General features: G+C 40.3%; 1 protein-coding gene and 16 pseudogenes across 9 annotated transcripts; all 17 read left to right on the top strand.

The window, feature by feature from the left end:
* Positions 1-5,276: 5,276 nt before the first annotated feature.
* On the top strand, positions 5,277-24,561 carry LOC114456543 (uncharacterized). Of its 9 annotated transcripts, XM_028438384.1 has the most exons (13): positions 5,277-5,289; positions 14,664-14,669; positions 19,216-19,404; positions 19,555-19,677; positions 19,761-20,154; positions 21,393-21,549; positions 21,738-21,819; positions 21,898-21,993; positions 22,082-22,639; positions 22,739-22,908; positions 23,174-23,340; positions 23,683-23,726; positions 24,213-24,561. In XM_028438384.1, the coding sequence occupies exons 9-13, from the start codon at positions 22,212-22,214 to the stop codon at positions 24,313-24,315; spliced, it is 912 nt and encodes a 303-aa protein (XP_028294185.1). In that variant the 5' UTR covers positions 5,277-5,289; positions 14,664-14,669; positions 19,216-19,404; positions 19,555-19,677; positions 19,761-20,154; positions 21,393-21,549; positions 21,738-21,819; positions 21,898-21,993; positions 22,082-22,211; the 3' UTR covers positions 24,316-24,561. The 9 variants fall into 9 exon arrangements, with proteins under 9 accessions (XP_028294185.1, XP_028294189.1, XP_028294193.1 ...); XM_028438388.1 differs by lacking the exons at positions 5,277-5,289; positions 14,664-14,669 and adding an exon at positions 8,695-8,712; XM_028438392.1 differs by lacking the exons at positions 5,277-5,289; positions 14,664-14,669 and having other exon boundaries at positions 18,658-19,404; positions 22,082-22,219; positions 22,328-22,639.
* LOC114456979 (uncharacterized) lies at positions 8,745-8,861 on the top strand (annotated as a pseudogene).
* LOC114456974 (uncharacterized) lies at positions 9,018-9,136 on the top strand (annotated as a pseudogene).
* Positions 9,287-9,405, top strand: LOC114457026 (uncharacterized; annotated as a pseudogene).
* Positions 9,559-9,677, top strand: LOC114457023 (uncharacterized; annotated as a pseudogene).
* On the top strand, positions 9,829-9,947 carry LOC114457036 (uncharacterized; annotated as a pseudogene).
* Positions 10,099-10,217, top strand: LOC114457041 (uncharacterized; annotated as a pseudogene).
* Positions 10,371-10,489, top strand: LOC114456988 (uncharacterized; annotated as a pseudogene).
* On the top strand, positions 10,640-10,756 carry LOC114456973 (uncharacterized; annotated as a pseudogene).
* Positions 10,911-11,029, top strand: LOC114456977 (uncharacterized; annotated as a pseudogene).
* Positions 11,184-11,302, top strand: LOC114457034 (uncharacterized; annotated as a pseudogene).
* LOC114457018 (uncharacterized) lies at positions 11,457-11,575 on the top strand (annotated as a pseudogene).
* On the top strand, positions 11,730-11,848 carry LOC114456976 (uncharacterized; annotated as a pseudogene).
* On the top strand, positions 11,999-12,117 carry LOC114457017 (uncharacterized; annotated as a pseudogene).
* On the top strand, positions 12,273-12,391 carry LOC114456975 (uncharacterized; annotated as a pseudogene).
* On the top strand, positions 12,541-12,659 carry LOC114456965 (uncharacterized; annotated as a pseudogene).
* Positions 12,814-12,932, top strand: LOC114457029 (uncharacterized; annotated as a pseudogene).
* Positions 24,562-24,699: the final 138 nt, after the last annotated feature.

Below are 24,699 nucleotides of genomic sequence, written 5' to 3'. Positions count from 1 at the left end.
TGTAAAACACAAAAAAGAAATTAGCTATCATAAATGTTTATTGCAAACTCAGCCAGTGCCTCGGAGCTCGGGGCCTGGGACCCCCTTTCTAAACCTAGAGCCCTATAGCCTAACCCTATAATCTTTCCAAACCCTAACATTCATACCTGGCCCTAAACCTAAGTTTGTGAACTTTGACCTGACCCTAAAACACTCACACAAGGCCCTAAACCTAAATCAGTGACCTCGCCTGACCCTTAAATGCTTCCACCTGGCCTAATCGGATTTTATTGACAGCTACCTTCTCCCTGTATATATCAGCTTTAAAACACAAAAAAGAAATTAGCTATCATGAATTTTAAATAAATATTTTCAAAACATACTGTATTTTCTCCTCAGTGATGATTCAAACTTTTAATTGATGTGTGAAAAACAGTTAAATTCTATTCCTTATTGAAATGTTTAACTGTTGGTAGTTTATTTCACTGATTTTGATGATTAACATCGTAGGTCAGAGCAGAACATTTATTTAGTTTATTGCAAACTGATCTATCTTCCTAAATACATGTGCAAAGGCACTAACAGTGAGGATGGTTTTAAATGCTATAGTCAATGTTAAATTTGGTGTTTGTTTTTCAAAGCATAGAGTAACAGTAACTTCACTTTCTTAGGGCACTCGATAAAATCCAAATCTTAACACTTACCTGTCGGAATTTCTTATTACTTTAAATATGCAAGTTTGTGTTCACAACATGGTTCTCCTGATTTCACTAGAAAGATCGTACACTTCCTCATCTGGGCACATGTGTATCTATAGAGCTTTGAGTTTTCTCCTTCCAATGCATTCAACATAATTTAGAAAAAAATTATAAACTATACACAAAGACTGTAACTCTAGTTTGGTCATTTTAAATGAAATAGCACCAGATGATTCAGTGTTTCTATTATGAACAGGGTCTGTATATCGGGGTCTGTTGTTACCAAAACAAGATGCTTGAGTCCACTAGTAGCTCTCACTCAGCAAAAGCCTCAGATGTTGGATTTACTGTCTTTCTCATCAACAATTATTTTAAAATTCTAATTAATTTTAAAATATGGCTATTGTAAAATGAATAATCACTGTAAGTAATGTTTATTTATATAGCACCTTTCACAGACAGAGGTCACATATTACATTTAAAGATTGATATTCTCATTTAATAGTCTCTAAATGTGGGAGCTGTTTCCAAGTCATGTCACAGTATGTGACCACTGACAGATGGGGTGAGTTTTGGCAAGGATGTTGCAAAATTAAACGTAGAGATGAAAAATCAAGTTGTTGTATATGTTCATCAGAAGATATTGATCATTCAGAGAACAAATTGAGTCAATACTATTTGCTTCAAAACATCCCATTTATTATTTGCACATTTTCACTGAAAAAAAGAAAAAGCAGTGTTACACACTGCCATCATTAAATGCAACAATTTTCTTTTCACTGAAACTACTGTGTAGATGTCTCAAAGTAACCATTACAACATAATGACAGCATTGTAACAACTGTAAGTGAGAACATTAAGGATAAATCACCCTGAGTTACTGATAATGCATCAAAATAAGAAAAAAATAATTTATCCTATTGTGTCAGTTTAAGCACTGATCTGAACAGATGATATGAAAATAAAATGCCTGTGCATATATAAATATTGCAGGCATTAGACACTGCCATCATAAAATCAAGTGCATCAAATAACCATTGCAACACATTGAAAGCATTGTAACCACCACTGAAATATTGCACAAATACACGAGAATATTGATTAAATATCCCCCCCCAAAAAATTTAATTTAACAAAAAATAAAATAAATTTTTTAAATTTAAAAAAATTATTCAAAATCAGCACTCAAAAAATTGTGGTATATTGTGAAATCGATTTTTTTTCACACCCCTACTGACAGATGACATTTATGATCTCTGTGTTATGGCATCTGTAGGGTGGATGGGATATTTTAGGTTCAAGGTCAGATTTATTTTGTTATAGTTGATATACTGTATCAGGAAAAAAAACTGGAAAAGTAAAAGTGACAAAGTGTTATTGAGTGGTGATTAACAAACAGGGTTTATTAAGCCAGTGTAGCTAATAGCGTGGTTGGGAGCAAACTCGCTGCATATGTAATTTAATATATATCTATATGATAACTGTTGTAATTCCTCCTTCATAAAATAGAATCTTGGTAAAATCCTAGCTTAATCAAAATTCATAATTAATAGGATTGTAAGATATAGGGCTAATACGACAATGCTGGATAAGTATATCCAGGATATCTCTCCCTCAGTGGGCTTCACCTTACCAAAAATGATTCGTCACAGAGCAGCTGTACTACAAAGCTGGCTATCAACATGTTAACTTAACCCAGGTGATTTTAACCTGGCTGCGTGTGCGCTCACATTAAACAGGTGGAGATTTCATATGGGGCAATTAGTGTAACAAAACTATTTGTGTGCGTAATATAATCCTTGTGTCTGTTTTCAGTGTCAGACCAATCACAAACACGGAGAAACCGTGCAGAGCAATTTATGTCACAATCCAGAAATTATTCTTTAAAAATATGAAGATTTAAAATCCATAATTCAGACCAAAAACAACACTGTTGCTGCAGCAAAAGCAGTCAGAAATGAATGCAGGCAGAGAATTGATGACTGTTTTGTGAGATTATATAATATTTATTCATGGGAGAATAAATACTAAGGCACAATTTCTTTTTTTCTTTTTTTTTTTTTTTTTTTTTATAATTTATTTTTTATTTTTCATTAAACAGGAAGATCTTACATGGTCCAACATCTTACCAATTTCCAAAACATTACAGCACAACATATATCTGTATACACATATATACAAATAACCCAACAGTGCAAGATGTGGTTCCTCAAGTTGAAACTTCAGCCACTCCTTCCTCTCATTTTCAAAAACATTTTAAACAAATGTATACATTTCAGAACCCAAAAGTAAAATAAAATAAAGTAAAATACATAAACAAGAACAAAAAGCTGTCACCTTCACTCGTCCATTTATAAGTATATACTCACTGGACTATTCAATAGAGATGTAAGTTTTATATTCTATAGGTGGGTCATCAAATCAAGTCTGGCCTCCGAGGGCCAATGTACCCAACCCACTTTGACCACCATCTTTGAAATTTCTCCGATTGCACTTTAATAGAAAAGGACAATCTTTCCATAATGTAGATGTCATAAATAATTTTATACCAATCGTCAATTGTTGGTGCATCCGGTTGTAACCACTTCTTAGTTATGGCCTTCTTCCCTCCCACAAGCAGTATTCTCATTAAATATTTGTCTGCCGCAGATTGTGTATGCCGTTCCATGCCTCCCAAATACAGTGTGAAAACATCAAAAGGAATAGTTATTTGAAATACAGTTTCTAGACTTTCATGAACCTCTCGCCAAAAAGTTGCAAGTTTTGGGCAACTCCAAAACACATGGGAATGATTGGCTTCAGTTGAACCACACAACCTCCAACAATCTGTACCAACACCTTGATATCTTTTTTGGAAAGGGGTAATAAAAAATCTGATGATATTTTTCCACCCAAATTCCTTCCAGCTGTGTGAATTACTTGTTTTCCATTGCAATTTACAAATATTCCCCCATTGTTGTTCAGATATCGGCAAACCTCCTTCCCTTTCCCATTTACTTTTAACATGCAGGGTGTTTAGGTTTGAGGAGCTCTGTAAGCTTTTGTATATTCTAGATATTATTCCACGTCCACTCCCAGACACATAAGCCGTCACAAAAACACTTAGTATATCGCTGTCTAATTTCCCTGATCCCCCCGTCATGATCTCATTCAACCGATGTCGTATCTGTAAATATCTAAACAAATCTTTATTCTCCCATTTATATTCTCTCTTGCACATATCAAAACTTTTCACAACCCCCGTCTGTATTAAACAGCAGTAAGCTGTTACCCCAGAATTTCTCCAAATTTTAAAAGTGGAATCTGTTCTGTTTGGTATAAATTCTGTGTCATATGCACACCACCGTAATACTTTCTCTGCATCCTTCAGGTTATGTTTGATAATCATTTTCCGCCATATTTTCAGAGTTACTTTTATCCAAGGGTTGTCTTTATCATAAAAGTTATTGATCAATCCATCATCAGCTATTACAGCTTGTAGTGGGGGTCCTGTGGATTCCACCTCTTCTATTTCTTTCCATCTTGCTCTAAATTGTGGATCAGAAAGACACACTAGTGGTCTTAACTGTGCTGCATAATAGTAATCCCTTAAAATTGGGAGCGCCATACCTCCTTTTTCTTTTGACAATTGCATCGTTTTGTATCTTATCCTTGGTTTCTTAACCATCCAAATATAGCGCGAAATTAATTTATCCCACTCAATAAACTGTTGATCATTTACTTCAATTGGTAGAGTCTGAAAGAGATATAGTAGACGAGGCAGAATAACCATTTTGATTGAGTCAATCCTTGAAGTTAGACTAAGGAAGGGTATGAGGTTCCATCTGGAGATGTCTGACTTTAATTTTAAACTAAGAGGGGTATAATTAGCTTCAAACAATTTTGTAATATCTTGAGTGAGGTGAATTCCTAAATACTTAATTGATTTTTCACACTTCAAGCCATATTTATTTATAAGATGCCCTGGTGGATTGAAATTTAAAGCCAAAATCTGGGTTTTTTGAACATTTAGCTTGTAGCCTGACAATTGACTAAATTTTCCCAGAAACAACATTAATGCTGGTAGAGATCTCAAGGGTTGGGTCAAAAAAATCACCACATCATCTACGAATAATGACAATTTGTGCTCCTCTCCTGCTATCTTTACTCCAGTAATCTGTGTATTTTGTCTAATAGATTGACTTAGAGGCTCAATAAAAAGAGCAAAGAGAAGTGGTGAGCAGGGACATCCCTGTCTGCATGAACGTTCTAATATGAAAGATTTAGAGAGGCTACCATTGATTTTTTATCCTTGCTGTAGGTGCATTATATATGGCTTGAAAGGCCTGAATAAGAGTCTTGTGAAATCCAAACTTATCTAGTACCTTATACAGGAAGGTCCATCTGACTGAATCAAATGCCTTCTCTGCGTCCATTCCCATAAACATTGCCTGTGTCTTATTTTGATGCACATTCCACATAATATGTACTGTCCTTCTCAAACTATCCTGCGTCTGTCTCTGGTGGATGAAGCCCGTCTGGTCCAGATGTACGAGTGATGGTAAAATGTTTTCTATTCTCCTAGCTAAAATAGACATAAATATTTTATAGTCTACATTTAGCACAGAAATTGGTCGGTATTGTTTACAGTCTAATTTATCTTTACCTTCTTTTGGAATTACTGAAATTATAGCTGCCTTCCACGAGGGGGGATTTCTCCCTTTTTGAGTGCCCAATTATATATGTGACATAGTTTTGGGGTTAATTGATCCTTAAAGCATTTATACCACTCGGCCGAAAGGCCATCTGAACCAGGACTTTTATGTGGTTTTAGCCTTGATATTGCGGCCTTCACCTCTTTAGCAGTTATTTCTGCTACTAATGTTTTATTCTGTTCCTGTGTAACTGTAGGCAAATCCAAAGTTTCAAGAAATTTCTCTATTTCATTTACATTATTTAATTTGGGTTGTGAATTAAATTCTTGTAATATTCTTCAAAGCTCCGTTGGATCTCTTCCAATTTATACTGTATTTTTTTCGTTTGAGAACATCGTATTTTAGTGATGGTATTATCGGCCTCTTGCTTCCTCAGTTTATAAGATAACAATTTCAATGCTCTACTACCTGCCTCATAATGTCCTTGTTTTAGAAATATCAATTTCTTTGTAATTTCCTCTGAATAAATCTCATCTATCTGTTTTTTGCAGTTTTTTAATTGCCCCTTCATTATTTGGCCTGACTTTATCCTTGTGTTGTTTCTGTAAGTCTTTAAGTTGATGATTTAAATCATTGAGCTTCTCTTGTCTTTGCTTCTTTAGCATTGAGGAGTAGGAAATTGTTTTCCCCCTCAACACCGCTTTGTAAGCATCCCATACCATAGGGGGGGAAACTTCCCCTTTTTCATTTTCTTTAAAGTACATTTCCATCTCTTTTTGTAATCCTAATTTTACCTGGGCATTATTTAATATATTTGAGTTTAATCTCCACAATGTTGTTTTTAAACTATTATTAATACTAATTACCATTTTTATTGGTGAGTGGTCTGATATATCAATTGTTCCTATATCACAAGATCTGATTCTAGATCAGTCTTTTTTAAATATGAAGAAATAGTCTAATCTCGAATATGTGGATTGTGGAGCTGAATAGAAGGTGTAGTCCCGGTTAGTTGGGTTAAGATCCCTCCAAACATCAATAATACCAATTTCCTCTATAATAGAGTTGATTTTGTTGATCATGGGTATATTGTGACCTCTGCCGGTCCCAGATGAATCCATTCTAGTTAGTTTTATGTTCATATCACCTCCACATATAAGCAACCCCTGAGATTCTGTAGATATAATATGGAATAATCTTTGATAAAATCGCCAATCACTTCCTGGGGGAGCATATATACTAAATAATGTCACCAAAACCCCTTCAATCCTTCCTATGGTCATTATATATCGACCCTCCTTATCCTTAATCTCTGAGATATGTTCATATTGAACTTGGTTTGAGATAAGGATAGCAGATCCTCTTCTATGCCCGGATTTATAGGAGGAATAGAATAGATGTTTAAAGCCTCCTCTTCTCAATTTAACATGTTCCACATCTGTTAAATGTGTTTCCTGCAGAAACACCACCTGCACCTGCTCCTTTCTCAACTTTGAAAATATTTTACTTCTCTTGATCGGGTTAAGAATACCGTTCACATTATAGGAAAGTATCTTTATAGTATTATCCGACATTACATTTGTAGTAGAATCTCTTAAGACCTCTAAAATGAGTTTGTGTGACAGCTCCCATACTGCTCTGAACTGCAGCGAACAAAAAAACAAAGTAACTAGTTAAGGTGTGAACCTTAATCAACATCAAATGTTCAACAGAACATTGATAGGTGGGGTCCATAGAAGGACCCTGAGTCAGTTGTTGTACTGCAGCCTCCCTGAGGGAGGGCCTCTCGTTCCTGAAAGGGCCCTCAGTTGCCATGGTAACACCATAAGTTTTATCCATGGTGGTGCAAATACAGTCCAAAAAAGAAAATCAATCCCCCGACATGCTTATTAATTGCCATCATTTTGGGTTTTCATAATAAAAAAAATAATAAAATTTAAACCAGAAAACACTAGTCATCTAAATTTAAATCTAAGACATTTGACTAATCAAATAAGATTAAATAAGAAGGAAAGGGGAATAAAATGGTTTCTGTCGCTCCTGGGGGAAATAATAGCTTAAGCTTTACCTAGAATGTCAAAGAAAACAAACATATATATTCCCCCAATAGGGCCAGTGTGTTCATCAACTACTCAGCCTTGTCTTGGTCTTCCTGTGATGAGCTCCTGAACTTCTGGAGCCTGTCCTTGTATGTTGATCTTCTTTGTTTTTGGGCCTGGGTCTGTCTTCGTCCGCCGCTGACAGTCCATGTCAGCCTCCTGATCTGCTCCAGAAGGGTCTCGGGTGGTTTAAGCACAGTAACCTGTAACCCCTTCTTTGTCATCTCCTTGGTCGCTTCCTCTGCAGATGTGTATGTAGGGGTTCCGTCTGGGTAGAAAACTTGAAATCTGGCTGGGAAGGGCGTCTGGAAGCGGATCCCCTTTTCCTTCAGCACCTTCTTTGCTTCCGCATATTCTTGTCTTTTCTTAAGCACACTCGGTGCGTAGTCATTATCAAAATTGACACGCGCACCTTTCCAGTCGAAACCCTTCATTTGCCACGCTGTTCGCAGGATCTCCTCCTTCATTCTGTAGCTTTGGAAAGCGACAACAATCGACCTCGGAGGAGCCCCTTCTCTCGGTGCCGGACCCAGCGCTCGGTGTGCCCGCTCAATCTGGAAACCCTTTTCATCCGTCAGGGATAGGTTACGTTTTAACAGTTCCTCAACAAAATGTATCATCGACCGAGACTCTTTCTCAGACCCCTCCGCTACGGAATATATCCTAATATTATTCCGCCTGGATCTTCCCTCTTGGTCGGATTGTTTAGCTTCCAGGTGAGTCTGAAGCTTCACCAGCTCCTCCATCACTTCCTCCATCGACTGCATCCTCTCCTCAGCACTCACAATCCATTCCTCCGCCTCATCGAGTCTCAACTTTGCCTTGTTGATCTCCTCCTTAATTTCTCCAAGTTGCTGCTTGTTGTCTTGGCGGAAGCTCTTTATTTCCGCCAGTATCGTGTGTAGACTGACCTCCACGTCTTCCCCTTCTTCCTCATTCTCAGCTAGCAGACTGCGGTTAGCATTAGCTCGTGGGCATTCATGGCTAACGCCGTCCTGTGAGTAGACAGTCTGTTGGTTTTACTTGGTTTTCATCTTAGTCTGCTTGTCCCGCGTCCACATCTTGCCCTTATCCATCTATTCACGTTAGTTCAAGTCGCATTTGTCAAGTTTAAAGGGCAGTTTAACACCAAATGTCGGAGGAGTGAAATTTTAGGCTGTCATCTTTGCGGCTGCGCCAAGTTTTGAACACTTTTATTTGAAACCAAAGAAGAGTGTCTAATGCAAGCTTGCTTTGTGTGTGTTTTTTTTCAGATTCTGCATTCACAGTCTCCAATCCACCAAAAGTGCAGTGATTGAGTAGGTATGAGAAGGCTTTTTTTGTTTCTACCACTTGCTTACGGCCATACCGCTCTGATCAAACCCGATCTCGTCTGATCTCGGAATCTAAGCAAAGCCGGGCATGGTTAGTACTTGAATGGGAGACTCTGGGAATACCGTGTGCTGTAAGTTTTGAACACTTTTTTTTTTTAAACCAAAGAAGAGTGTCTAAATGCAAGCTTGCTTTGTGTGTGTGTTTTTTTTCAGATTCTGCATTCACAGTCTCCAATCCAGCAAAAGTGCAGTGATTGAGTAGGTATGAGAAGGCTTTTTTTGTTCCTACCACTTGCTTACGGCCATACCGCTCTGATAAAGCCCGATCGCGTCTGATCTCGGAAGCTAAACAAAGCCGGGCATGGTTAGTACTTTGATGGGAGACTGTCTGGGAATACCGTGTGCTGTAAGTTTTAAACACTTTTATTTGAAACCAACAAAGTGTGCCTTAATGCTGTCATTCTCTATTTATGTTTTTTCAGATTCTGCATTCACAGTCTCCAATCCACCAAAAGTGCAGTGATTGAGTAGGTATGAGAAGGCTTTTTTTGTTCCTGTCACTTGCTTACGGCCATACCGCTCTGATCAAGCCCGATCTCGTCTGATCTCGGAAGCTACGCAAAGCCGGGCATGGTTAGTACTTGAATGGGATACTGCTTGGGAATACCGTGTGCTGTAAGTTTTGAACACTTTTATTTGAAACCAAAGAAGAGTGTCTAAATGCAAGCTTGCTTTATGTGTGTGTTTTTTTCAGATTCTGCATTCACAGTCTCCAATCCACCAAAAGTGCAGTGATTGAGTAGGTATGAGAAGGCTTTTTTTGTTCCTACCACTTGCTTATGGCCATACCGCTCTGATCAAGCCTGATCTCGTCTGATCTCGGAAGCTAAACAAAGCCGGGCATGGTTAGTACTTGAATGGGAGACTGTCTGGGAATACCGTGTGCTGTAAGTTTGAAACACTTTTATTTGAAACCAACAGAAGAGTGTCCTTAATGCTGTCATTCTGTATCTATGTTTTTTCAGATTCTGCATTCACAGTCTCCAATCCACCAAAAGTGCAGTGATTGAGTAGGTATAGAAGGCTTTTTTTGTTCCTGTCACTTGCTTACGGCCATACCGCTCTGATCAAGCCCGATCTCGTCTGATCTCGGAAGCTAAGCAAAGCTGGGCATGGTTAGTACTTGAATGGGAGACTCTCTGGGAATACCGTGTGCTGTAAGTTTTAAACACTTTTATTTGAAACCAACAAAGTGTGCCTTAATGCTGTCATTCTGTATCTTTGTTTTTTCAGATTCTGCATTCACAGTCTCCAATCCACCAAAAGTGCAGTGATTGAGTAGGTATGAGAAGGCTTTTTTTTGTTCCTGTCACTTGCTTACGGCCATACCGCTCTGATCAAGCCTGATCTCGTCTGATCTCGGAAGCTACACAAAGCCGGGCATGGTTAGTACTTGAATGGGAGACTGTCTGGGAATACCGTGTGCTGTAAGTTTTGAACACTTTTTTTTTAAACCAAAGAAGAGTATCTAAAAGCAAGCTTGCTTTGTGTGTGTGTTTTTTTCAGATTCTGCATTCACAGTCTCCAATCCACCAAAAGTGCAGTGATTGAGTAGGTATGAGAAGGCTTTTTTTGTTCCTACCACTTGCTTACGGCCATACCGCTCAGATCAAGCCCGATCTCGTCTGATCTCGGAAGCTAAGCAAAGCCGGGCATGGTTAGTACTTGAATGGGAGACTGTCTGGGAATACCGTGTGCTGTAAGTTTTAAACACTTTTATTTGAAACCAACAAAGTGTGCTTAATGCTGTCATTCTGTATTTATGTTTTTTTCAGATTCTGCATTCACAGTCTCCAATCCACCAAAAGTGCAGTGATTGAGTAGGTATGAGAAGGCTTTTTTTGTTCCTGTCACTTGCTTACGGCCATACCGCTCTGATCAAGCCTGATCTCGTCTGATTGGTAGCTACGCAAAGCCGGGCATGGTTAGTACTTGAATGGGAGACTGTCTGGGAATACCGTGTGCTGTAAGTTTTGAACACTTTTATTTGAAACCAAAGAAGAGTGTCTAAAAGCAAGCTTGCATTGTGTGTGTGTTTTTTTTCAGATTCTGCATTCACAGTCTCCAATCCACCAAAAGTGCAGTGATTGAGTAGGTATGAGAAGGTTTTTTTTGTTCCTACCACTTGCTTACGGCCATACCGCTCTGATCAAGCCCGATCTCGTCTGATCTCGGAAGCTAAACAAAGCCGGGCATGGTTAGTACTTGAATGGGAGACTGTCTGGGAATACCGTGTGCTGTAAGTTTTAAACACTTTTATTTGAAACCAAAGAAGAATGTCTAAATGCAAGCTTGCTTTGTGTGTGTGTTTTTTTTCAGATTCTGCATTCACAGTCTCCAATCCACCAAAAGTGCAGTGATTGAGTAGGTATGAGAAGGCTTTTTTTGTTCCTGTCACTTGCTTACGGCCATACCGCTCTGATCAAGCCCGATCTCGTCTGATATCGGAAGCTACGCAAAGCTGGGCAAGGTTAGTACTTGAATGGGAGACTCTCTGGGAATACCGTGTGCTGTAAGTTTTGAACACTTTTTTTTTAAACCAAAGAAGAGTGTCTAAAAGCAAGCTTGCTTTGTGTGTGTGTTTTTTTTCAGATTCTGCATTCACAGTCTCCAATCCACCAAAAGTGCAGTGATTGAGTAGGTATGAGAAGGTTTTTTTTGTTCTTACCACTTGCTAACGGCCATACCGCTCTGATCAAGCCCGATCTCGTCTGATCTCGGAAGCTAAACAAAGCCGGGCATGGTTAGTACTTGAATGGGAGACTGTCTGGGAATACCGTGTGCTGTAAGTTTTGAACACTTTTATTTTAAACCAAAGAAGAGTGTCTAAAAGCAAGCTTGCTTTGTGTGTGTGTTTTTTTTCAGATTCTGCATTCACAGTCTCCAATCCACCAAAAGTGCAGTGATTGAGTAGGTATGAGAAGGTTTTTTTTGTTCCTACTGCTTGCTTACGGCCATACCGCTCTGATCAAGCCCGATCTCGTCTGATCTCGGAAGCTAAACAAAGCCGGGCATGGTTAGTACTTGAATGGGAGACTGTCTGGGAATACCGTGTGCTGTAAGTTTTAAACACTTTTATTTGAAACCAACAAAGTGTGCCTTAATGCTGTCATTCTGTATCTTTGTTTTTTCAGATTCTGCATTCACAGTCTCCAATCCACCAAAAGTGCAGTGATTGAGTAGGTATGAGAAGGCTTTTTTTGTTCCTGTCACTTGCTTACGGCCATACCGCTCTGATCAAGCCCGATCTCGTCTGATCTCGGAAGCTACGCAAAGCTGGGCATGGTTAGTACTTGAATGGGAGACTGTCTGGGAATACCGTGTGCTGTAAGTTTTGAACACTTTTATTTTAAACCAAAGAAGAGTGTCTAAATGCAAGCTTGCTTTGTGTGTGTGTTTTTTTTTCAGATTCTGCATTCACAGTCTCCAATCCACCAAAAGTGCAGTGATTGAGTAGGTATGAGAAGGCTTTTTTTGTTCCTGTCACTTGCTTACGGCCATACCGCTCTGATCAAGCCCGATCTCGTCTGATCTCGGAAGCTAAACAAAGCCGGGCATGGTTAGTACTTGAATGGGAGACTGTCTGGGAATACCGTGTGCTGTAAGTTTTAAACACTTTTATTTGAAACCAACAAAGTGTGCCTTAATGCTGTCATTCTGTATCTATGTTTTTTCAGATTCTGCATTCACAGTCTCCAATCCACCAAAAGTGCAGTGATTGAGAAGGTATGAGAAGGCTTTTTTGTTCCTGTCACTTTCTTACGGCCACACCGCTCTGATCAAGCCTGATCTCGTCTGATCTTGGATTCTAAGCAAAGCCGGGCATGGTTAATACTTGAATGGGAGACTGCTTGGGAATACCGTGTGCTGTAAGTTTTGAACACTTTTATTTGAAACCAAAGAAGAGTGTCTAAATGCAAGCTTGCTTTGTGTGTGTGTTTTTTTTCAGATTCTGCATTCACAGTCTCCAATCCACCAAAAGTGCAGTGATTGAGTAGGTATGAGAAGGTTTTTTTTGTTCCTACCACTTGCTAACGGCCATACCGCTCTGATCAAGCCCGATCTCGTCTGATCTCGGAAGCTACGCAAAGCCGGGCATGGTTAGTACTTGAATGGGAGACTGCTTGGGAATACCGTGTGCTGTAAGTTGGGAATACCAGGTGCTGTAAGTTTTGCTCGCTTCGAATTCAAACTTCCACAGGGGGGCGCTATAAACAGTTTGTTGTTTGTCTTGCTGGGAGCTCTTGATGAGCATGAGTCCAAAGGATGAGACGTGATGATGGTCTCACCGGAATACTTTTATTACGCACCTCCGTGCACACACACCGTAGCATCACATGCAGTCTGTCAACACGCAGTGAACCGAATGCCCCCTCTGCAGGCACAACATTTAACATGCACTTCCTCAGTATGGTGGCTCTGTTTGTACAAACATAATCATTTAGCAAATGATCTACATCCTTTCTCTTTAGCTTATAGCCTTATACAAACACAACATCGCTCCATTATCAAAGTGTAACATAAAATCACAACTTACCCACTGGCTTTAAAATTTGTAATACCTTGAATAAATCTGAACTGTCAACACACTTCCGAAAACATAACATAACTTGAGTATTAAATGCATCAGAACAATCACACACACTTCCACTTCACATGTTTGTTTGTTTTTTTTCTGTTTGTTTTTTCAAACATGTCGCAGCAGGTATTTTGGATTTGGTCTTGAAATACGACCTGAACGTGTTACATATGGCGAACTCACGCTGCCTTGAAAAACGGCCTGTGCGCGTGTAGGTCTTGCAGGAGATGTATCATGTGTCCTCGACACATGAGACATGATCGGAGGAACACTGTCAGGTGAAGGGGGAGCATTGCTCAACTGAAAACGGGCAGTGTTCTGCGTCTCAAAGGTGTCATCCTGGGGTCGTGGAGGTGGAGGCTCTGCAACAGGAAGGATGTGGCGACGATTTCTCCTGTATTTTGCTCCGTTGGAGTCAACGATGTAAGAACGGGGCTCTTTGCAGGTCTCCTTTACGATCCCTAGATTATCATAACCTTTTGGGGTCTGCAGTCTGACAACCTGACCTGGAGATAAAGGCGTAAGGGGTCGGCTTGAAACGTCACAATAGCGCTTTAAAACGAGTCTCCTATTGTGTAGCTGGGCGGCGATCTGCATAGCTGGCTTTGAGCTGGGCTCCAACAGCTTGGTGCTCACCGGAATGGCTGCACGAATCTGTCGTGACATCAGGCGTTCAGCTGGCGAGCCAAGTGTTTGGTCACGGGAGATGTTTCTGAGGTTAAGAAGATTCAGAAACACGTCTGATCCATCTCTGTGAGATCGCTCCATCAGTTGTTTAGCACTCCGCACCGCTCTCTCAGCGAGTCCATTTGATTGTGGAAACTCTGGGCTGCTTGTGGTGTGTTTGAAGTCCCACTGTTTTGCAAAGTCTTTGAATTGTTGACTGGTGTATTGTCTAGCATTATCAGAGAGCAGAATGTGGGGTGTACCGTGTACTGAGAAATGTCTCTTCAATTTTGTGATCACGGCCGCTGATGTTATGTCACGAAGAAGATCGATTTCAAATCATCCTGAGTAAGAATCAACCAGTACTTGGTAGTGTTTCCCATGCCAATCAAAAATGTCCGCTGCAACTGTCGACCAGGGGAGATCAGGAACGGGGTGGAGCTTGAGAGGTTCCTTTTGTTGATGGGGTTTGGTGCTGTTGCAAACAGAGCAGGAAGACAGCTTTTCAGTGATATGTTTTGACATACCTGGCCAAAATATGATGCTCCTGGCTCGGCGTTTGGTTGCATCAGCACCAGGGTGGCCTTTGTGTACAATGTCTATGTACGCGTTTTGCAGGGACTGAGGAATAACAGTTTTGGGTCCCTTCATGATGATGTCATCATCCACAGTCAGTTCATCCCTGTAGGGGAAAAAAGGGCGAATGGCAGGCTGGAGCTGGTTTTCTCTGGAGGGCCATCCTCTCTGAATGACTGTAGTGAGCTTCTTTAGCATTGCATCCTCTCCTGTGTGTTTTCTGAGTTCCTCGAGGCGCGCTGTTGAGATGACACTAACCGACATAACTTCAAAGGAATCATTTTCAACTGTACTCACTGGAACGTTGGTAGTTGGAGCTCTTGAAAGTGTGTCTGCCACATACATGAGTTTACCTTTCTTGTAGACTAAGGTAATGTCGTAGCTTTGTAGTCTCAACATCATTCTCTGGAGACGAGCTGGTGCAGTATGGATGGATTTCTTTAAAATCGTCACCAGGGGCTGGTGGTCGGTCTCTACCACGATGGGTTTACCATACACATAGTCCTTGAATTTTGAACAGGCAAAAACAACAGCCAACAGCTCCTTTTCGATCTGTGCGTATCGAGTTTCTGTGTCTGTGAGGATGCGTGAAGCAAAAGCCACAGGTTTACCGTTTTGCAGGCAGGCAGCTCCAAGTCCAAAACACGAGGCATCGCACGTGAGTGTGACGGGTTGTTTAACATCGTAATATGACAGTACTGATGGGCTTGATAGGCAAGCTTTGAGATGGTCAAAAGCCTCCTGATGCTGCTGAAACCAGCACCAAGCGGTGTCTTTGTGAGTAAGCTTCCTCAACGGGGCTGCGATGTCACTAAAGTTTGGGATGAACTTTCCAAGGTAGTTAGCCATACCTAAGAAACGTTGTAATGAAGTAACATCACTCGGGACTGGCATGTCTCTGATCGCAGCGGTCTTTGCTGGGTCGGCTTTAAGGCCATCACTTGTGAAAATATGACCCACATAACCTACATGATCCAGGTGAAACTTGCACTTTTCTGGATTCAGTTTGAGGTTAATCTCCTTTGCACGATCAAGCACTTTCCTTAGGTTAGCATCATGCTCAGCAACATCCCGACCTCCGATGATGATGTTATCGACAATCACTGAGCATGCATAGCCAGAAAATAGCTGCTCCATAGAACGCTGAAACACTTCGCTGGCAGAGTTTATGCCAAAAGGCATGCGTAGAAATCCATAGCGTCCAAAGGGTGTGCTGAATGTTGTTAGCATTGAAGATTTCTTATCGAGCTGTATTTGCCAGAAAGAATTTTTAGCGTCTAAGACTGAAAAAACAGTCGCACCAGCCATCTGTGCTGCGACTTCCTCAACACTACACATGGGATAGTGGGGTCTTTTTAGAGCTGTATTAAGGTCTTTTGGGTTGATGCACAATCTGATCTGTTTTTTGTCTTTCTTATGTGCTACCACCATTGATGAAACCCAATCAGTGGGCTTTGTGACAGGTGTTATTACACCTATGATTTGCATACGATCTAGTTCAGCTTTAACTCTCTCTTGCATTGCGACTGGAATGCGGTGAGCAGGGCGGACCACAGGCTGAATGCTGGGATCCACTGTCATAGAGTACGTGATAGGCAGCTCTCCAAGTTCATCATTGAATAAATCACTGTGCTGTGTTTTGATCTGCCTTGTAAAATCTGTGTTAGTGTCCATAGTGAGCTGGTGAACATCATGGCTCATTGTCACAATTCCCATGTCAACACAAGCACGAAATCCAAGTAGAGGCTGTACTTCTCTGTCTACAATGAAGAATAGTAAAGCATGGCACTGCCCCTTTAAACTGCAGGATAATGTAACTAGGCCCTTAGTTTCAATCTTACTGCCACCATAAGCAACAAGGTTTGTGGCGTTTTCTTTAACTACAGGTTGCTTCAGCTTTAAAACTTTGCTATATGTCTTTTGAGACATCACATTGCATTTACCACCTGTGTCAACTTTCATTTCAATGGGCTTGTTGTCGATGTGTACTGTTACAAATCCTTTATCTTTTTTATCATTTTGAGGATTTATGACATCGATGTTCTTGTCGACGTCAACACCATCCACATAAAAAGAATCTTCACTGAGTGTGGCAGGCTCCTCTATTGCTACGTCATGCACTGAGTGTCTGAGAGTCCTTTTACTGAAACTGGGCCGGCTGCGTGGTGTGGACTTACAGCATTTTTTTAAATGGTTAAACTTTTTACAGTTGTGGCACTGTTGTTCAAAAGCTGGACACTTTTCCCGCTTAGCTGCATGGCTGCCCCCACAGTTATTACAGTTCGATATAGTCCTATGCAGTGACAGCTGTTGTAGTTTAGGCTGCTGCTTTCTGTGTGAGAATGGCTTTATGCTGTCAACACTGGTAGCTTTTAAACCGAGTGTCTTGCTGCTTTCCTCTGTCATTTCGTGAATACGACAGATGGAAATAGCTTTATTTAAGCTCAAGTCACTGTCTCTCAAAAGTGTCTTCCTCAGAGAATCATTGGTGCTGCCACAGACTATTCGGTCACAGATTAGCTCATCAGCTAAATCTCCAAAATGGCAGCTCTTGGCTTTAATTCTCAGATCACTGTAAAACGACTCGATGCTCTCACCTTGTCTTTGATTTCTGGAATGAAACTTGTGCCTCTCCATTGTTTTGTTGCTTTGAGGGTTGCAGATTCATTCCCGTCAAAAACTACTGGGTCTGGTCTGCGAAATCCCTCCGCCATTTCAGAGCCGCAACATGGCTCTGGTTAGCTTCCCAGTTAGCAAAGTCCAGCGGAATGCTAAGGAGGTACTCACAGGAGGAGAGTCCGTTCAGATTCTGACACCATATAAACAGTTTGTTGTTTGTCTTGCTGGGAGCTCTTGATGAGCATGAGTCTAAAGGATGAGACGTGATGATGGTCTCACCGGAATACTTTTATTACGCACCTCCGTGCACACACACCGTAGCATCACATACAGTCTGTCAACACGCAGTGAACCGAATGCCCCCTCTGCAGGCACAACATGTAACGTGCACTTCCTCAGTATGGTGGCTCTGTTTGTACAAACATAATCATTTAGCAAATGATCTACAGGCGCCATCACCACTTTACTCCAAAAAATCTTTTTATCAGCGTTATTTTCAACGCACGCATGCACAAAATATATTTACACGTCACCCATTAGAGCAGACATGGGCAACTGGTGGCCCACGGACTGACTTTGTGCACCCCCAACAGTAAGCGCACAAAATGATCCAGAAAATATTTACACAAAACAACTCCAAAACATACAAAATCACTATGACGTACACAAAATGAAGGCAAAAATATACAGATGGACTGCAAAAGTACATGTCTGAAAAACAGGAAATGAAAAAAAAAGACCATTTGAAAAACAATAGTAATATTAAAATTACAAAAATTGGATTTTTATTTCAATTCAACAATTAATTTTCTAATGATTTAATTTTTTATAATAGTAGTATCTTGAAAAATTATAAAAATAATATTTTTTTAATTATCATTTTATTATAAAAAATGTTAACTGTATTTTTTAATCTAAATTTATGTTTGAGGACGTGCACTTATAGATTGCAATTCATTGAGATTGTGTGATGGTGTTTTAATTTGAAAATGAATAGTAATCTAAACAATTATAAATGTAGTATTTTTTTTTCCCTTTTATAATGAATTAACTATTTGATGATTACATTTGTATACTTTATTTCCTATTAAGTTACATTTATATTCGAGGACATAAAAGTTTAAAATAAAGTTGTACGAATTTGCGTGATGGTGTTTTAATTTGAAAATGAATATAATCTAAAAACTTACAAAAAATATATTTTTATTTTAATAAAAACTGAAAACGGGTCCCACAGACCCGAATACCACACAAGGGTTAAGTAAGTCACTGCAAGTAGCCTATAGAAAAGCCTATAGAGAAAAGAAGATGGAGTTTAAAGCAGCGTCTCATTCAGCAGGTGAGTTTATTTTCTTCTTCTACTTTTTTTTTTTTTGCTTTTTCTACAGTCTGTCTATTTTTTCTGTATCACATTCAGCTTTTTGGTGAACATTGAATGGATGGGTTTTGTATATGGTAATAAACATGCTTGTACAGATTGCTTGTTTGTGAGGTAATAACATACATGTACTGTATGTCAAATGGATTGTATAGTTATAACATTTATGTATACACATGGATTGTGTGCAAGGTTATAACATGTACAGGTTTATTTACAATATGTGCAGCACAAAGACATGATGGTATGAACATGTGAAAACTATGCCTGACAAATGTGAAAAATGTAGTCTGTAATTCTTGGTGTGTATTAATATTATTGCTGCTAGTGTTGTTTATTATTTATTAATGGTGTTGTTTTTCATTTGTTTCTCACTTTATCATTCATTTGTTGTTGAGTTTACCTCACATCCATGTTGTTCTGCGTGGGTGTGTATTATTATTATTATTATAATTATTATTATTATTATTACTATTATTATTATTATTATTCTCTTAATTTCTTTTCTTTATTTGCCGCTCTTTGACTTTTTAATTGCTCTACTGGGATGATTAAAGTTTTTTCAGATTCTGATTCTGAATCTGAAAATCATTTGAAAGTTTAATGTTTTTCAGCTTCCGTTAAGAGACCTGGGTTGGATCCACTGTTGCCTGTCCTGTGCATTCTGGACACAAGTGTTCCACACGACAGGCAGCAGTGTATACTGAAACCAACAAAGGAGGCTAAGACATGCCAGTCATTGAGACCGTCTGAATCAAACGAGGACACTCGACTGAGGGATCCCAATACAGCTTGTGAGGAAGGTAATATCTTTGCATTACTATCACACAAGCCCTGACACATATCCATAAAGATATGTTTCCACCTGATCCATCCTGTGGGCTGTGCACTAGAAGTTCCTGCCTACGTACAGTATTAACCAATCTATTGTATAACATTTCATCCAAAAAAAGATGCCAGATTTTTACAACACTATCAGAAAAGCAGTATCTGGGGCAGCACATAATCCCATTTGGGAAATAATGTGGCAAAACTTTTAAGTGTCTGGTAGAAAACGACGTGGGATACGTTAAATTGTAAGTGTTTTTCACGAAAGAGAATGAAATACTTTGTATACTTTGTTTTTCTTGAATTATTTGTCATGTTCTGTATGCTGGAGTCTAGTAGACCGTCACATAAAAGAGAGCCAGGAACCAGGCAGGAAAGCACAAAATAACGAATGGGTGAAAAACAATTGGGTGAAGGATTCCCTGCTCCAATTTGTTAAATGAATCCCCCAAGTCTCCTGTCACCTGGAGGTGAATGTGGACAGAGCCATTTATGGCCAGGGTCGCTTCAAGTCCTTCACCTTTCAGGAAATGTGGCAGTGGTACAGCCTCCACAAGTGCCTTCAAGCTGACCATCAAGCTGGAAGTGACCATGAGAGGAAGATGGCCCAGGAGGCTTTCTGCTCTGTGCGTCAGTGGCTGGTGATGAAGGAGGACGACATCAGCACAAAGACCATGAAGCGCTTCAGGTTGTACATCCTCAACAAAGAGAAAAAAGAGAAAGAGGTAGGTTAAGGTGATGTAACTAATAAGCAGAGTGCCTTTTATAAGATAAGATTTAAGACTATACTTAATCAGAATCAAAATCAGCTTCATTGTACACACACACACACACACACACACACACACACACACACACACACACACACACACACACACACCCCCCCCAAAGGACACGGGAAAACAATTAGGATTTTATAACTTTTATTCATGACTGTTAACTATTATTGTACTTCTCCTAAACAAAAAAAAGAAGAAAGCTCAGGAACCTGAAGAACAGAATAATGTTAAACACAAAGGACACAAAAAACCCCAAACCATCCCATATCCTTAAACTAATTAACTTTAACAAAAGTTAACCTGGTGGGCCGGCCAAAAAGAAGAAAAAGATGCGGTACTGGGCCAACCCTATACAGGGCCGTAGAAGCCAGTACCACATCCAAACTAAGAAAGAAAAAAAACCCAATCTACTCCTGAAAATCAACTGAAAACGAAAACAGGACAGCCGGTCCCATCAGAAACAAACAAAACATACCTAAACCCCAAAAAGAGAAGCGCAGGTGGAGGAGCAGGAACAGACCTCCGCCCAGCTCCGCGTCTGCAGGTGAATGAGCAAGAGAGAGAGAGCATGCACTCCAGGCCCAGCCTTTTTATAGGCGGAGCCGTAGGCTTTTCAAGCGCCTGAAACAAAAAATCCCCAAATTGGAAAACAGTATAAAAAATAAAGAAGAGGTATTTTAATCACAACAAAAACTACCTTATAACCAAGAAATAAAAAGAACAATGTCTTAAAGTCATACATGTATAATATAACACAAAGAAACTTGCAAATACCTAACAACACACACACACACACACACACACACACACACACACACACACACACACACACGGACCTTTACTTCAGTAAACCGTGCTCTCTATGAACAAAGGTATGACATTACGTATCAACATTAAACACAAAACAAGCAGAGACCAAAATGTACAAGACTAAATAATAGAATAGTGCAGTGGTGAGTAGTGCAAAAGATGCTGAAGTAACTTGGTAATAAAGATGTTTGACATATAGGATGATTTACACAAGGTAGAGTTTTACAGTATTTACATTGAAGGTATGCATAAATTGATCATTTTGATTAAATAATATATACAGTCGATATTCATACATACATACATACATACATACACACACTGAGCCAGGTCTGACACTGTGACTGTTTAGTGTAACAAACTGTACTTTACAGAAATCTCTCCAGAAAGTGACCCCGGCTGCAGCAACAGCATCGTCACAGACAGTAACACCTCCTGCAGTTACAACTTCCTCCAGCTCCTCAGTCTCCAAAGCTGACGACTCTTGGACAGATGATGCTTTGCTGGTTGAAGCTCTCACCACTTATGAAAGTAAATCCTTTTTTTATTGATTGATATTTTAAAATGATGTAATTCAAAATGTGTGTAGAATTTCAAATATAAAAACACAACCTAAAAAAACATTTGAAGATGGTTGAAGCTCATATTATTGTCATAGTTTTATTTCTGCCTGGATATGGATTAGTGGCTTCATAACCTTGTCCCTCATTTTCTTCCAGCTGCTGTTGAGAAAGAGGCTCAGCCAGACCTTCCACAGACCGCTCAACCAGACCCCTCAGAGACCCCATTTCACCATCACCAGTATGGACATAGTTCATAGATCAATCACACCAAGCCTATCAACATACATGTTTATACGAATACTCTAATCTTTTGAAGGCACCTCTTTCAGCTCCTGGTGGTGAAGTGACAGTTGCAGATTCAGAGCCAAGTGAAGGCACTGTGTCCCCTGCAACACAAGTTGCTCAATCTGAAGTAATACATTACAGTACAATACAATACAGTTTAATGTACCCACAGCTCTGGTTGGTTAATGAAGGATTTGACTTTGTTAAAACACCAGGTGTGATTTGAGGGCTGGCATAAAATGTGGGAGTCTGACCTCCATGGGCTTCCCAGTGCAGACATCAAGTGGCTGAAAGATGATTCAGAGAGAGGGCTTATCCAGAAGATAATGTCTTACGAGGACACACATGGAAAGGTCAGGAAAAGGATGGTCCTCAAGGATGATAGGATGTGGTTTCATCCCCCTGAGAGTCCCGGAGTGGTGGTGGGTGGAGTGCCCTCAGCAGACTGCTTTTTTTCGCAGCTGTTTGTTCTTTTGGAGACCTGTCGGTGTGTGGGGTTACAGCCTTCGCTGTCCCAGGATGGATTGCCCTGCACAAGGTGACAGCAAGGCTTTTCTTTACCGCTGTGGCTATTCCAAAACAGTGAGACATATCTGCGAGATGTCTGGCTGGTACTCTATGCTGACAGAGGTCCTGGCCTGTAATGAATGCCGGAAAGCTGCCAAGGAGTCAGCAACACTTTCTATTGGTCGCTTTTTGGCATGGGATGCAGCCATTCTCAAACAGCTCAGTCCAGCTCATCAAGCCATGTTCCCAGCAGTTTTAACACGGATGTAAGTGTCTAATTTATTTCCAAATACTTTGAATTTACATAAAAACAACAAAACAACATAGTTTCACTGACATCACATGATTGTGTGCTGTCATCTCAGGCGCGGGGTGGACAAGCAGATCATTCGGTTAATGAGGGATCGCACTGTGGGCAACACCATGGCCAAGGTCTGGAGGCAGGTCCAGGAGAGCCACTGTGAGGATTACCTGCACAGAAAAGACCTCTACACCACCCTCCTTAGCCAGCTCAACAAACCTGGTGGGATCATAAGTAAGTCATATTAGACATACAAACAAATGTATATTTTTCACCTGCTGTCCTTAGTCAGGTTAAAATAAATACAACAGGAGGCCATAATGTAACATGAATGTGCGACCTCTGCTGGATCTCTGAAAACACTACAAGTGAGCAGGAGAGAATAAATTAATACTTACTTTAGTGACATACTGCTACAGTTTAGTCTAAAGAAACAATGTTTATATATTTGTATGTCTCTGTATCTGTGTGTAATATTAACATCCACCTCTGCCTCCAGGAACACTCAGCCATCAGTTTCAGCATCCTCCAACAAGAAGGGAACTGCCGTCACCTCAGCTGCTGAGGAAAGCCTTCCTCATTTCTGAAGTAGAGAACATCGAGGACTACCGCACTCAGATCATGTCCACTTTTGGCAAAGTCCTCAAATATGACTCCACCAGGAAGGTAACTTTGACACAGTAACATGTTTTATTTAAATGTTTTAGTGTCAGGAAAAACCTAATTGAGATTAAGAATCTACTGTACAAGAGTGTCCTGGCCAAGACAGGCAGAAGCAGCACGCTTCAACAAAGTAACAGATTATTATAAAACACAGATCAAAATATCAATGATCAGAGTAAAAAGTCATTACTCAAAACATCTACAACCTTGTGCATCTTCCTCCTACACCATCAATGTACTTTTAAAAATGATTTAAAAGCAGATAAGCCTAGAAACTAATTTTCCCCATTCAAAGACACACTTTGGGGACGGATAGCAATAATGCATTTTTTGTCTATGTCGCAGAGCAAAGACTGTGGCTTACAGCACTTTTTACACCAACAAATTCCGTAAGTATGAGAAAATCAGTTTAATTTATCCTTATAGATATAGAAAAAAATGTCTCAATGTGCTTGTAGGAGCTGTACAGAGTTTGGTTGTTTCTCACCTGTTTATAAATGAGGTTCATGCATGTGAATGGGTATTGTGCATGCACTCAGAGTATTCACGCTTCTGCATCATGTTGATTGGGTGTGGCACTGTGGGAGTAGTTTCTATTAGTACGTGCGCTCACCTGGGGGTGTTTTTTGTTTGCATCATGCTGGTTGAGTGAGCTTGGGAGAGCTACTTTCTGTTGACTGCATCATCCTGTGATCCATCAAAAATCTGCACTGTCATGAGATATCTGTAAGGCAACCAATGCATGCTACTACTGTCACGGTCCGGTGTGGGTGTGGACCCAAATGCAAGGAGAGATGGAGGCAGGATAGAGGCATACCGTTCTTGGAACCAGTCCATGTTTATTTCTCATAAAACAAAACTTAAATCCAAAACAGGAGGGAGCAGGAACAGGGAGCAAGACCAGATACAGCTGAACACAAAGAGGGAGACAACGAACGTGACAACATCACACACAACGAACCAGCAAACACACTGTGACCAAGCACTCATTAAATAGTGGAGGAGGCCTGATTAGGAATGGGCCACACCTGGGTGCAAACATGAGGGAGCTACTCAATCACCCACCAAGCACACAGACATCACTGGGAGGTGGAGCCACAAGCAGGAACACCTGAAACACAGACAAGACTCAGAATAAACAAAGACGCAGAATAACTAAACAGAACATGACATAACCCCTCCTTTAAGGAGCGGGTTCCAAACGCTCTCAAAACAAAAATCTATCCACCCAAACACCAAACCAGGGTGGGTGGACGGGGGCCCGGAGGAGGGACGAAACCAAGTTAGGCAGCCTCCCATGAGGCGGAGCCGGCGAAGCAGGGGACCAGGAGTCCGGCGGCCTCCCATGAGGTTTTATTTTGA

The sequence above is a fragment of the Gouania willdenowi genome, chromosome 22 (assembly GCF_900634775.1).
Source record: "Gouania willdenowi chromosome 22, fGouWil2.1, whole genome shotgun sequence".
Taxonomy (NCBI): Eukaryota; Metazoa; Chordata; class Actinopteri; order Blenniiformes; family Gobiesocidae; genus Gouania; species Gouania willdenowi.
This window is presented reverse-complemented; position numbering and strand designations above follow the sequence as displayed.